The sequence below is a fragment of the Panulirus ornatus genome, chromosome 5, assembly GCF_036320965.1.
Source record: "Panulirus ornatus isolate Po-2019 chromosome 5, ASM3632096v1, whole genome shotgun sequence".
Taxonomy (NCBI): Eukaryota; Metazoa; Arthropoda; class Malacostraca; order Decapoda; family Palinuridae; genus Panulirus; species Panulirus ornatus.
The window spans coordinates 11,952,837-11,967,960 of NC_092228.1; the positions used below are offsets into that span (position 1 = coordinate 11,952,837).

General features: G+C 43.7%; 2 protein-coding genes across 2 annotated transcripts in view; both read left to right on the plus strand.

Moving 5' to 3' along the window:
• Nucleotides 1-3,005, plus strand: part of LOC139748500 (dynein axonemal heavy chain 6-like) — a 142,557-nt gene extending 139,552 nt beyond the window's left edge. The window contains exons 67-68 of the mRNA XM_071661577.1: nucleotides 2,602-2,680; nucleotides 2,789-3,005. The gene's annotated coding sequence lies outside the window, so the exon portion shown is untranslated. The remainder of the gene's footprint in view (nucleotides 1-2,601; nucleotides 2,681-2,788) is intronic.
• Nucleotides 3,006-3,009: 4 nt separating this feature from the next.
• Nucleotides 3,010-15,124, plus strand: part of LOC139748775 (uncharacterized) — a 67,733-nt gene continuing 55,618 nt past the window's right edge. The window contains exon 1 of the mRNA XM_071662209.1: nucleotides 3,010-4,288. Coding sequence (XP_071518310.1) covers nucleotides 3,010-4,288 — 1,279 coding nt within the window. The remainder of the gene's footprint in view (nucleotides 4,289-15,124) is intronic.

The following is a 15,124-nucleotide window of genomic DNA, read 5'->3' on the forward strand; positions in this document are numbered from 1 at the left end:
TGAGTTGTTGTCAAACATGGACTCCTCTTTCTGCAGCAAGTTGTCCTCTCTTTGTTGTATTTTTCTATTTTGTAAATAGTCATTCATTTCCTTTCTGATAATCTTTTCAGTCCTCTGTGTGAGTAAGACTGCATGAATCGGTAGCTGGCGAAGACCTGATCCGTGTGGAACTCTTGACATCATGCCCCACGCAGGAAAAGTGTTTCTCAAAGCTTTCCCGTTACCCACTTTTGATAACGGTATCCGTCTTAAACCTTTCCCTCATAAACTTGTCGGAAATAATGTTACGAATCTATTTGAATTTCATACTCGATCACTGGGTGAAACTGGAAGTCTCTGCAACCATGAAAGGGTAAAATAGCCATAGTGTACCAGCACCCATTAGAAGATGGGTAGGATTTGTAGTGAGACACAAGGAAATATTACCCAATATGGTAAATAACACCTAAGAGCAGATTTTAAACAAGAATTGCCAACAATTGGCCGTTTTTTTATTTGATTTTTATAGATGAAAGGCCACGAGCAGTAAAGATGTTGCGTTTTAAAAATGGAAAAGAAAATCAGAAATTGGAATAGTTATTTCACTGAAACCACAACTTAAAATTTTCAGAGTACATGACCGTGGATATCAATCTGTTTTACAGATACGTAGTGATTCATGCTGATAGTGTGAAAAAATGTACGTCAATAGTGTTATATATAGTTAAGAGTATGGCACGGGAGAATTGAGTGTGATAGAGCAAGTCCGGGAGAGTATCGTACTGAATGATACCTCAGGCAATGTTATGACGGATAAGCATAGTTAACCGTCGTGGTTCAGATGAGGTGTGGTGGGCAGGGGGTTGTTGCGGCTGAGCTGGGATGTTATTGTTTAAGGTGCTGGTCCTACAACACCATAACTACTGGTCTGTGAGGCTGACGCGTGGAATGTGTCATCTCGTGAGCACGAACCTTTTACTGATCTCGGGATCAGTGTGAATGTGATTGTATAATGATAATGTACATCCTCAATGTGCTGCATATCTCTCTCTCTCTCTCTCTCTCTCTCTCTCTCTCTCTCTCTCTCTCTCTCTCTCTCTCTCTCTCTCTCTCTCTCTCTCTCTCTCTCTCCTAATGTATGTTACAAATTTATTTAGTTTATTCCGTAGTGTTTGATTTTAGAGCTACGAAATGCGATTTATTTTCACTGTATGTATTCCATGCGCGTTTGAAAGCCCATAAGGCTACCATGTGATAAGGTAATCGGTTACTTGATAACATATTCAATGTATAGGTTAAATTACTTCTGAGATGGCCTCTTGGAAGTAAGCGTCTGATTTACGAGGCTGTAAGTGGGAGGTACCAGTGTAGTGGTGGAGGTTGGGAGGCAGGCAAGCGGTGAGCAGCAGCGCGTCAGACGACCCAAGATTGTTTGTTGTGTGTGGGTAAATTGACAAAGTATGCTGGAAAAGTAACGGCACATCCGCTACTTTCTATCATATATATGTAACAGAAAATGTCCTTATCATAGATCTTTGCCTCAACTACAGTGGTGAAAACTGGAACGTGAGAGATAAAAGATTAAAACATTCTAACTGTAGAATCTAAACCTACGTAAGCACTAGAACCTAACGTAACACACACACATGCACTACATCATCTTGCGCACGTCCGCAATATTTTCTGCATTCGACAGAGAACCATTGTCAGTGGGAAACGCTGGCGCAGGTTTGTTATGGTGTAAGGTCGGGGTGTGTGGCTCCGGTTCATTCCTCTCGAATGTCATGTTGAAGGTAAATCGGTGTTATGCTCCACACAGGACCTCAAACCATGGAATGTATGGTATCCTCACTGACACCACACCATAGACGACTGAAAATTCATAAATTTGAGTCCAGTGAAAAATTCATATATATTGCATTTAGTAAAGTATACCTGTAGGTGAGCGCATTGCTACTGTTACTACTGCAGCGTAAAGCAAGGGACATTGTAATCATGTGTATTACGGGGGGAGAGTTTTACACGTTTAACCCCGTTTCTTAATCCTGCATACATGTACCAAGCTCTGCATATATACTTAGTAGTAAAGACATGGTACACGGCAGCACGAGTGTAACCTTAACACACATACAGTAAATCACCCCAGTGGGTCAGTATGTGGGTGGAGCGGATGGCTATGTAGACGGTATTACAGGGACTGGGGATCTACCCTGGCCTCCCCGATGGATGTACAACCTCAATATGGTTATCTCTCGTAAATTTTGAGAAAAAGATAGACCATAATTAAATGTCGATAATGGACAAATGATATTTGGCAGAACCAATACTACTAAACTATATATAGCTATAAAGCGCTCATGTCTCCCTGAGGAAATATTGCTAGTTTTTTGAGATGAAACTTGATCAGTCGTTAAGTGTGGGATGTCGAACCACTGCCTCCAGCGACACCCTTCATCCACCAGATGAACGTGAAGTCTTTAAAAAGAGTTTCCACATAGATTAACCACATCTTCAAAGCTATAGCTTTACTCACAGTGTCATACAAGTGTTCTGAAGTGTGCATGGTGAATTATTCCGATGTTATTCGCGTCTTTCTAACATACAACCTGTATCATTCAACAGGTGGGAATGACCTGTTAGCAGATGGAAGAGTGTCCGGTGCAGCAGCAGCAGGTTACCCGTGTGTCGCCCCATCCTGCAGGTAGGACCTACTCAGTGACCCCGCTGTAGCATCGTCACTGTTTTGTTTATATTACCTGGCATATGGACGGTGGCTAGCGTGTAACCCTGATGTCGTCATTGTCGACAGGTGCTGCGGCCGCCGGCCACACTCATCGTATATTTAGTGGCGCAGTGACGGCGGCTAAGCTGAGGGTGTCGCAGGGCGAGTGGTGGGGGGCTGGGGGCCACCTTTAGGGCAGCAGGGGGACGGCCAGGCAGGGGGCGCCACACCAAGGTAGCAGGGAACCAGACGTGCCCGACAGCTCACAGTGCCAGCGGGACTGGCGGTGTGAGCGTGTGGTAGATGTGATGAGTGATCAAGTGCCCCAGGATGTACCGTCGCCAGGGACCCCCATCCGGGACCTTACACCGGAACCCCTTATCCAGGATCCGGACCCTCGGCAGCATCATGAGGATCAGGAATCCCAGGAACTACTACTCCAGTCGGAGGACGCTGACGGCGGTTTGAGTACTACTGACGACGACGACCACAGAAAGATGTCTCAGGATTCCTTGATATCCGCCAGTCCTCGAGGATCGCCTCTGCCGCATCCTGCGGCTCGCAGGCGTTACCAGGACTCGGACTCTTGCCCTAGTGTGTCGCCGAGCCCGGACCCTGACTCCCGACTTCAAACGTTCGAGTACAGCATGGCTGAGGCTCCGGTGGAGGGCGAGGCTATATCTGCGGCGCTGCAGACGGAGCGAGAGTTTCTGGACTTTATGTTGTCTCTTCCTCAAATTCAGAAGGAAGGCCCTGGGCGGCCATTGCAGACACACAAAGAAAGCCCTGGGCAGCTTCCATTCGTACAAAAGGAAGGAATTGATCCCAAAGAAGGAGCGGGACAGCCTTCACAAGAGGCGCTGCTACCTTTACGATCTGAGCAACGGAGCCCCACGCGGGCACCTGCCACCGTGGGCGGCGTCGTGGGCACAAAAATGGGTCTGGATCATCTCGATAATTTGTGTCGCATGATGGAACAGCTTGGTGAACTTCGAGAACAAAATACTCGTTTACAACGACGGGTGCATTATCTCGAAGAGCTGCAAACCCTTCAGGAAATGCATCGGCATCTTCAGGAGACACTAGAGGCTCGTCGATCAGGTCTAGGACTGGGCCCAATTCATTTGTCGGACTCCGATTTGCATATCGACGATGACGGTGACGGCGGAGGAGGGGAGTTGTCGCGCCACGGGTCCGAGGAGAGCCTGCTGCTGCTTACTCACCGACCGCCACACAAAGGTAAGTCCCGTGCCACCCTTGCAATGGCCCGTTCACGCAGTAAGTCAGTGGGTACAGACTTACTGGACACAGACACACAGCCTGTGCCGAAGACTAAAGTGTCGGGATGGAAGAGAGTAAGAGAAGCGCTGAAATGGGAACGTGCTACCTTCCTTCCCCCTGCGCCCACCCCGGCCACCGCTACCAGTGCCCACCACCCAACGTCCCCCCAACCCACCCCTAGCCCTCAGCCCACCACACATCAGGACCCGTTCTTCCGTCCTGCGTCCTCGTCCTCATCTTCTAGTGTGCTGACGGAGGTGACCGAAGAGGAATTGCTCAACCTGTATCGCCAGGAGTTCGACAAAGGTAAGGCAACATTACATCATGGCCTCACGCTACCTCCCCTTGTGTATCAGTTTAGCGCTATAGAGTTCCAGCCGTGTCATTGTGGTGTCAGGGGAAGTACTCCAAACCTTTATCTTGAACTCGACTCTCGGGTGTGATGGCCAGACCTTTAGCTTTACCCATGAGGGTCAAGTCAAAGCTAGGCCATCATAACCTATGGTCGTGTCGTCGTACTAAAAGGATGACTTGTTATTCAGTGGTCGCTTTAGTAACAGTAGAATAGCGTTGATAACTACATTTGGATCAAATCATCGATATGCAAGGTATACTTGATTAGCTTGATCATCTCACTATAATATCTGGACAGGAAAATGATTATCCTAGTGACAACAAATGTGACGCGGGTGACAGCAGAGTACTGCTGCCCTGACCCCGTACGTCACGACCTGAGTAACGGAAGGGCTTCGTCGTCACAGGCAGTGTAGTCACACCTGAATTATCGGGGAAATACTATTAAGCCTTTGGGTGTGATGGCCGGACCTTTTATCTGACCTTTCACGGTCAAGGGTCTGGCCATTATCTCCATAATGGTCGAACCTTCGTGCTCAAGTTTTGGGACAGTTTAGTGAATTCAGAGAATAGTGTCGCTAGAGTGTGTATTGCAGTAGTACGGTACCGTGTTACCCAGGTCACTAGTAGTGGTCGTCCAACCGGAGAGTGCATCATAAATGTCATCCAGTGAACCACATTTATACCACTAGGTATTTTAAAGTGTGTATATATATATATATATATATATATATATATATATATATATATATATATATATATATATATATATATATATATATATATATATATATATATCAGATTGGGGAAGAGCAGTGTGGTTTCAGAAGTGGTAGAGGATGTGTGGATCAGGTGTTTGCTTAGAAGAATGTATGTGAGAAATACTTAGAAAAGCAAATGGATTTGTATGTAGCATTTATGGATCTGGAGAAGGCATATGATAGAGTTGATAGAGATGCTCTGTGGAAGGTATTAAGAATATATGGTGTGGGAGGCAAGTTGTTAGAAGCAGTGAAAAGTTTTTATCGAGGATGTAAGGCATGTGTACGTGTAGGAAGAGAGGAAAGTGATTGGTTCTCAGTGAATGTAGGTTTGCGGCAGGGGTGTGTGATGTCTCCATGGTTGTTTAATTTGTTTATGGATGGGGTTGTTAGGGAGGTAAATGCAAGAGTTTTGGAAAGAGGGGCAAGTATGAAGTCTGTTGGGGATGAGAGAGCTTGGGAAGTGAGTCAGTTGTTGTTCGCTGATGATACAGCGCTGGTGGCTGATTCATGTGAGAAACTGCAGAAGCTGGTGACTGAGTTTGGAAAAGTGTGTGGAAGAAGAAAGTTAAGAGTAAATGTGAATAAGAGCAAGGTTATTAGGTACAGTAGGGTTGAGGGTCAAGTCAATTGGGAGGTGAGTTTGAATGGAGAAAAACTGGAGGAAGTGAAGTGTTTTAGATATCTGGGAGTGGATCTGGCAGCGGATGGAACCATGGAAGCGGAAGTGGATCATAGGGTGGGGGAGGGGGCGAAAATCCTGGGGGCCTTGAAAAATGTGTGGAAGTCGAGAACATTATCTCGGAAAGCAAAAATGGGTATGTTTGAAGGAATAGTGGTTCCAACAATGTTGTATGGTTGCGAGGCGTGGGCTATGGATAGAGTTGTGCGCAGGAGGATGGATGTGCTGGAAATGAGATGTTTGAGGACAATGTGTGGTGTGAGGTGGTTTGATCGAGTGAGTAACGTAAGGGTAAGAGAGATGTGTGGAAATAAAAGGAGCGTGGTTGAGAGAGCAGAAGAGGGTGTTTTGAAGTGGTTTGGGCACATGGAGAGGATGAGTGAGGAAAGATTGACCAACAGGATATATGTGTCGGAGGTGGAGGGAACAAGGAGAAGAGGGAGACCAAATTGGAGGTGGAAAGATGGAGTGAAAAAGATTTTGTGTGATCGGGGCCTGAACATGCAGGAGGGTGAAAGGAGGGCAAGGAATAGAGTGAATTGGAGCGATGTGGTATACCGGGGTTGACGTGCTGTCAGTGGATTGAAGCAAGGCATGTGAAGCGTCTGGGGTAAACCATGGAAAGCTGTGTAGGTATGTATATTTGCGTGTGTGGACGTATGTATATACATGTGTATGGGGGGGGGGGTTGGGCCATTTCTTTCGTCTGTTTCCTTGCGCTACCTCGCAAACGCGGGAGACAGCGACAAAGTATAATAAATATAAAATAAATAATATATATATATATATATATATATATATATATATATATATATATATATATATATATATATATATATATATATATATATATATATATATATTCCTATGAGTTCACGGGGAAAATGAAACGATAAGTTCCCAAGTGCACTTTCGTGTAATAATCGCATCATATTTTTTCTTTCATACTTTTTTCCATTTCCCGCATTAGCGAGGTAGCGGTAAGGACAGGGGACTGAGCCTTTAAGAGAATATCCTCTCTTGGCCCCCTTCTTTGCTCTTCTTTTGGAAAATTAAAAAACGAGAGGGGAGGATTTCCAGCCTCCCGCTCCATCCCCTTTTAGTCGCCTTCTACGACACTCAGGAAGCGCCAGAAACACGAGGAAATAGCCTCATTCGCTGACATCCACCCTCCACCTGTCATGTGCAGTGCTCCGAACCAGAGACCCTGTCCACAACCAGGCATCAAAGACCTTTCCGTAGTCTCCCGCGACCGCTTCAGTATTCCCCCCTCTTTCAGTCCACTTGCAGCACGTCCTGGAACTTCTAGGTACTGCCAGGAACAGTCGAAGAACGGCGTTATTTTCTCGCATCTTTTGTCTAGCTTTTATGAGCAATGCACGGAAACCAAAGCCTCCTGTTTACAGTCAAGCCATGCAGACGTTTCTTTGGTTCCTACTGACCACTTAATAAGCCCTGGCTCTGCACAATGACACCACGTCTCCTCTTGTTCACCGTATCGCTCCGATACCTTATCCCATGCACGTCTCTTTTCCTCTTGCATGTTCAGACCTTGATAACTCGAATCCTCTTTCATTCCATTTCCCACCTCCTTATGTCTCCCTCCACTATGCTCCTTCCACGCCTGACACATATCCTCTGAGTCAACCATTTTATACGCTTTCGCGAGATCTATAATTGCCACATATAGATTCATCTTTTTCCAAATGTTTCCCATACCAATTCTTCAAAGCAAACACCTTGTCCACACACCCTTTCCTAAAAGCAGCATTGCTCTTCAGTCTAATGATGCCACCACCCTCTTAATCGCCACTCTTGTATACAACATGCCAGGTTTATTTAACTGACCAATACCTCTGTGATCGCAACATTCATTTAGTTGCCTTTATCACACTATACGGGCATTTCGTCAGTCCTTAGGCGCCTCACCTTGAATCATTTATACTTTATAAATCCTGACTAGTCACTCAACAGCACTGTCACCCAACGTCTTGAGAAATTCAAATGCAATTCCATCCACTGTAACGTTTTTGCCGCACTCCGTCTCAAGCAAGGATATGACCACCTCTTTTCTGTTCCTCATACTATTCGCTTTGAATCTCTGGCACCGCATACCTGGAGCTACCGAGAAACTATCCAGTGACCCCTGCAGCTCAAAGGTTTCGCCACTCCCTGTATCATTGAAGTGATGGACTCCTTTGGAGTAAGAAATTTTTCTGAAGACTCCACTTCCAGTGATGTTACCAAGCTACAGGCCACCCTTCATTCACGACGTAACCCCGTGAAGGCGTAGTACGATGATATATATATATATATATATATATATATATATATATATATATATATATATATATTCGATTATGCTTTGTTGTATGTAGGGTACATCTTGTGGAATCGTTTTGAACATCAAGTACCTACGTCTGTTGTGGTAATGCAGAGGCGAGTACAAGGGGAACCCTTATATATTTGTATGTATATCCATCACAGTGTATTCCACCTGAGTTTAGAGTTAGATATAAAGAAGATGGACGACGTGTTGGGTCACGCTCAGGGAAAAACCTCCTCAAGATCATTGTCCAAGGCTAACTTGTGGGCCTTCTTGTCTTCCACACGAACGACACACGTTGCAACAAAGGCAGGCTACGCACACACTTTGACTCGTGCTCCTATGCACGCCAAGTCCTAGACCATATTGAACACATCTACTGGCACCTGGGTTTGCTCATACTCGCGCCTCACGAGGTCGCACTTTTTGCTCTTGAGTCTCACCGAACTGTAGATAGAGCCCCATAGATTGCTGCACAGTGGAACTTGGTCTAACTCTACCATCCATACGATGTTCTGAAAATAATAAATCCCTTGAGCACAGCAGTAGGACTACTGCCAAGGGTCGTAGCGTCGTTCTTAAAGGTCGTCATCGTCGTCGTTCAAGGGAGGGAAATGAAAACCTTCTGACGCAGCGGGTTAGCCTTATGTACTCCTACTTACCTGCTACTCGAGAGGAACTTACTAGCTTCAGGCCCGTCATGAGTTCTATGAGGCCAACATGGCGATGAACTTGAGCAAAAGCGTTCCTCGGATTTGACGATGAGTTTATCTGAGGCGGCGTTTGTTCCGATAAGCGGGTTCGCATGTAACATGTAGTGACACTTGCTGTTGCCGAATGCCAACAATGCCAGATATATTATAAAAACTAGACGAGGGCTACTGGGGCAGAAATAGCCCTGCCCACTGTGGAGGGGACTCGCGAGTCTCGACCTTCCCGTCTACTGTGACAAATACCTAGAACCACCACCGTGTTGTGGACGGTGTGTAACGAAAAGACACAAAATCATCTACGAAGTACTACTGGTAAACCAGGACCTACCTTTAATTGGATGGTATTGAATCAGGAATCCGTTTTCTTTGGGTATTACTGAGCCAGTATCAGATTTTCTTTGTTTATCAGGGGACCCGTATCCTCTGGATTCCGGTGCATCAGTACCCGGTTATCCGTGCATATCGGTGGTGAATGTTTCTTTGGCATGGTCGTTCTTCCAGAAGGTACTCAAGACACCAGGAGGGAGGGTCAGCTTCCCCTCTACGTATTCATGATAATTGGAACGGAACGATCCACAAATGCAAGCAGTTCCGGCCCAGAAGTACTTTCCAATTTGACTATCATCTTACGATTCCGTTCCACAGTTCGAAATAACACTATGACTAAAAGGGAATGTAGTATAATGCAGTTCCAGGGGCGGGTCGTTGGTGAAAAGAAAGTCGGTCTATCGTAGCCAGAAATTCCTTTGAATCACGCGGGACTAATGTTACCCACAGTAGTACTCGGGGAAAAGTAGTCACATGCATTTAAAGATTTCCTAAACAACAAGAGACATCTTGGGATTCCATGGCGTAGTACCATTTCAGCGCCATCGTATCCGTTCTATCTGTGTGATGACGTCACAGCGATATAAAGGAGTGACAGGGAACCTTGATAATGTCAGAACATAGACATTCTTTGATAGGATTCAAGAGTGATTTATATATATACGTTTTTTGTGGTAGCTGAGACGCTACGGGCAACCAATGCTGTAATCAAGGCCATCTCATGTTTTATATATATATATATATATATATATATATATATATATATATATATATATATATATATATCTTTCAAACTATTTGCCATTTCCCGCGTTAGCGAGGTAGCATTAAGAACAGAGGACTGGGCCTTTGAGGGAATATCCTCACCTGGCCCCCTTCTCTGTTCCTTCTTTTGGAAAATTAAAAAGAAAAAAAGAGAGGGGAGGATTTCCAGCCCCACGCTCCCTCCCCTTTTAGTCGCCTTCTACGACACGCAGGGAATACGTGAGAAGTATTCTTTCTCCCCTATCCCCAGGGATATATATATATATATATATATATATATATATATATATATATATATATATATATATATATGTGTGTGTGTGTGTGTGTGTGTGCCTGTGTATGTATACGTTGAAATGTATAGGTATGTATATGTGCGTGAGTGGGCGCTTATGTATATACATGTGGGTGGGGTTGGGCCATTCTTTCGTCTGTTTCCCTGTGCTACCTCGCTAACGCGGGAGACAGCGACTAAGTATAATTATATATATATATATATATATATATATATATATATATATATATATATATATATATATATATATATATATATAAGCACAGGAAAATGAAACACGATAGGTTCCCAAGTGCACTTTCGTGTAATTATCACATCGTCAGGGGAGATACAAGAATGAGATAGAAGACGTAGAACAATCAGTTGATATACGAGGAAAAGACTTAGCTAACACGCAAAATTTTCTCCCTTAACAATTTCGTACCTTCTATCAATTTTACTGTAGAAGTGGAAAATAATTTTGTTATTTTTAGATTGCATGATCCATAGGGATAGAACGTGCTAAGCTTAGCATATACAGAAAACCCACCAACATGCTCAGCTCAACATGCATTCCAGTCGATGTCCCGTAAGACATTCCGTATATGCAGTCCGGATGATGATGAGTTTTAGAGGATATATTCTGTTGGATCCAAGTTAAAGTATCCTAGATCTTTCGTTGATAAATCCCTTAAATTGGCAAAAAAAAATAGTTTTGTAGAGTTAAACCCAAACTTTCCCCTGATACCAAGAATCTTTTAGTTCTTCATGTTAGGGATAATTTTGCATTACTTCCCATGTTGCTTAAATCCTATAATGTCAATGTAGCCTTCAGCAATAACAATACTGTAAAGAATATCTTAATCATAAACTCGTCAGAAAATTCTGGGGGGTGTGTTTACACAATACCTTGTATACATTTTTATGTTTTATGTTGGGCAGACTGGTAAGGTTCTTTGTGTTTGGCTTAAGCAACATGAACAGTATGAAAAACAGGACAAGAACCAAATACTTTGTTAAATCATGTTAAAGATTATGACCATTGTATTGACTGGAATAATGCCAATTCAGTTATTAACTCACTTAGCACGAGAGATATCATTGAATCTTCTATTATTAGATACACAATGAATTGTAACATTGATATTAATGAAGGTCTATACAAATTGGATAGCTCTATTATAGGCAAAATTTATAAACAATTCCCTTTCTTTTCCACTTAATAATAGTTTTATGACAGGAATGTTGCCAGACCCGAACACCACCATCCGGTAAGATAGCGTTTTAGCTACGTCTCTTCCTTGTATCTTAACTGACTGTTCGACGTCTTGTATCAATCTTGTATCTCCCCTGGCATGATCATTACACGAAAGTGCACCTGGTAACATATCGTATTTAATTTTCCTTTTTTTCCCATATACTCGATCGCGCGCACCATTATTATTATTTTATTATTATTATTATTTTTATTATTATTATTATGATTATTATTATTTTTATTATTATTATTATTATTATTATTATTATTATTATTATTATTATTATTATTTTTATTATTATTATTATGATTATTATTATTCTATTATTATTATTATTATTATTATTATTATTATTATTATCATTATTATTATTATACAAATCCAGGATCCAAATAAACTGGGGAACCCTTATCCATGGGCTGGAAGGTTGCGCCACACTCATCATCAGGGACAGGTGGAATCCTTTGAAGCGAGAAGTGCTTTTTGACGAAATTGTATTCTCTTTCGTCAAGTGACGGTGCTGCAGCTTCGCCAAAAGTGGCTTCACTAACGATGTAACCTCAAGCAGGCGGAGGCAAGGCTATGTATTTGTTAATACTCACGCACACACATACACACACCAGCTTACGCCGTGTTCCTATTCATCAACCAGTCCCGTCGGGAGGATGAAGTTAGAATTGGCTGTAGATCGCCTGCTTCGTAGTGGGATTCGAACATTACATCAGAAGAGGTCAGGAGTGTCTTGTTATTCGGGATGAACCCACACCATTTATAATGTGAACTCAGGCCAAGGTATTGGTTTGGGTTGCCCCCAAAATTATGTCTTCGTTTTATAGTGGAAGTGAAATAGGATCCTTTATATTTACGTCTGAACATTTCTTATGGTGGCGTTCGTTGTTTGTAAGGTGGGCGCGTGCGTGAATGTTGTTGGAGGTGCGTGCAGCTCGTGGAGTATGTGGGTATCAGCAAGAGTTTGGCTGAGCGATCCGCTGAGGACTTCATTGCTATTACTGAGGCAAGTTCCTGTACGCGTATTTTCTTTTTACATGATTTCTGTCCTGACCACTGGTGCGTTTTTTATTATACTAATTTAGGTCTTTTCTATCTTGTCAACATATGTTTTTTTCCCCTATTACGTGATCCTTTCTAATACTCTCCCATGTTTCATATACATCAGTGTCTGTGAGGAGTGGTGTTTCATTTTTGAGGAGGATCAGCGTATTACTATCTCTAGTAGGCAGGTATTTAACTCGCAGTAGGGGACCCTTTTCTTATCCATATTGTTAACTTCACCGTTTCAGTTTACACAGTGTGGGTCAAGTACACTTCTGTGTTCCTAGATGAGTAAAAGGCTATTGTGGCAGGTGAGCGGGGCGGTACTTTGCGTTTTATGCTGATGAAACAGGATTATTTTGGCAACGTGTGCCAGGAGGCCGATTCGTAGTCCATTGCTGGTGTCAGTCGGCGCGGCGCGGTGGACGGTGTGCTGCAGCCCGCAGTCACCACCACCTCAGCTGGTCACTAATGTCTCGCCAGGGAGAAAGTTCCTCTGCCAGAGGCGTGGTGTTCGACGCCTCCTTCTCTGAGCTGGATCTAAAGTACAAGATGGTTTCATGTGTCATTTAATTACGCGCTTGCCCCTAAAATTATGTCTTCGTTTTATAGTGGAAGTGAAATAGGATCCTTTATATTGATTGATTGGAAACCTGTTGATTTTTATTCAGAAAGTTAACTCATGTATTTAGGGAGAGTAGGCCCCCAAACCTTTATTATTATTTTTTCTTGGTTTGAGGTAATTGGACAGCACTGGAAACACAGACGATAGCAAAACCAAAGACCATTTTACATTAATAATCAGTTTTAGTCGGACTCATTCGTCCTAGCCACACTTGACACATCCCAGCCATCACATTCTTGCTAGACTCCCCGGATCCCAGTCAACTCGTCCCATCCCCTCCTCCTCACCTGCCATGTCTCAGCTAGGACTGCAAGTCGTTACCCAGCCCCACCACATCTCGTGTAGTTAATCTTACCTCAGTATGCAGCAGGTGACTTATCTTGCCGACCACACTTACCCTGTTAATCATGACATCAGGTGTTACAATCTTGGCTCACTATGAAACCATAGTCTTTTAGTATGATAGACTCAATCAGAAAAAAAATGGACAATCTCAAAGTTTCAGATGTCTTACCATTATGACTACCATTTCTTTTGTGCGGGGTTTGTCACAAGTATCTATCTCTAAAAGACGCCCTTTTTTCACCATGAGAAATACAGTGCTCTTGTGTGTGCCCGTATCTCTGTCTTAACACTGTACATTTCGCATAAAGTACATTTTCCACAGATGCCAAAGTGTCGAAAGTAGATGTAGCGGCACGGTAATCGAAACGTAAGAACGCCTCGATCTTGTTACTCTCTCCTGCACGGTTTACGTGATATATTAAATTCATTGTGATGGACGGTGGGTTTCTTAATGTCTAACGGCACACCACATCTTTCTTGGACTCGCCCATTTCTGTATATGCCTTTCACAAACCAGCCAGACCCACCACGTCTCAGCCAGACCTATCACCTCCCAGCCAGACCCACCACGTCTCAGCCAGACCTATCACCTCCCAGCCAGACCCACCACGTCTCAGTCAGACCTATCACCTCCCAGCCAGACCCACCATGTCTCAGCCAGACCTATCACCTCCCAGCCAGACCCACCACGTCTCAACCAGACCTATCACCTCCCAGCCAGACCCACCACGTCTCAGCCAGAATCGTCGCACCCCAATCAAAGCTCACTAAACACAAACAGGTGTTGTAGAGGCCACCTAGTGTGTATGGGAAGGCCAGCTGTGTGCGGTCCCCCTTCTCTCCTACACTGCATCGGGTCCATCTATTCTTACCCCTCGGTATCCGTGCTGACTCTTCTTATCAGATGTTTTTTTACAAGGGAGCTGAGGAGGAATTCGGAGAAATGCAAATAGGTCTGGGAAAAGCTTTACACCCGGGCTATTTCTCGGTGCGCAGAGCAGAGCAGCCGTTTCTCCAGGTCTTACTTGCACTGCACACTAGGAAAGCTGTTCGTGTGTTGTTCATCTCTCCTTTTGTCTCGGTTTACCTTGAGGAAGAGTCTCTGATGCCTTCTGGGAGTTCAAACACACACACACTCCAGCGTACTCCCCAGGGCTGGGGCTCATTCGTACATTGATAAAGAATGATCGTCTAAACTGATGTTGCCTTACATTCATGCTACTCACTCTGTCCATAAGGTCATCAATTTGCTTGTTGATGGTCTTCATTTAAGTCGTACATAGACTATGATCGTTGCTGTTGCTGGGTTATAGTGCAAGTTGGTATCTTGTCGCCATATTTAACGATAGGCACATTTCTTTTTTCTACTCGGTAGTAATTCTTCGGTTAGTGATTTTCTTAACCAGCTTCTCAAATGTACCGTCCAAAGTCTCATCAAACTCCTCGGGTGTGTTGGGCAAGCCTCCATCACGCATATGTGCCTCGTATATTTTCTTTTCTTTATTTTTTTTCATTACTTTCACATTTCAACAGTAGTTAAGTAAGGGGGATAGTAGTGTCTTTTCCGATCCCTTCTCTCGAAAACTTAAAGACTTCAGCCACTTCCATAAATCCTTCTTGTGTATAGGAATAACCTTTCCCAGTGGGTCATGTAATGT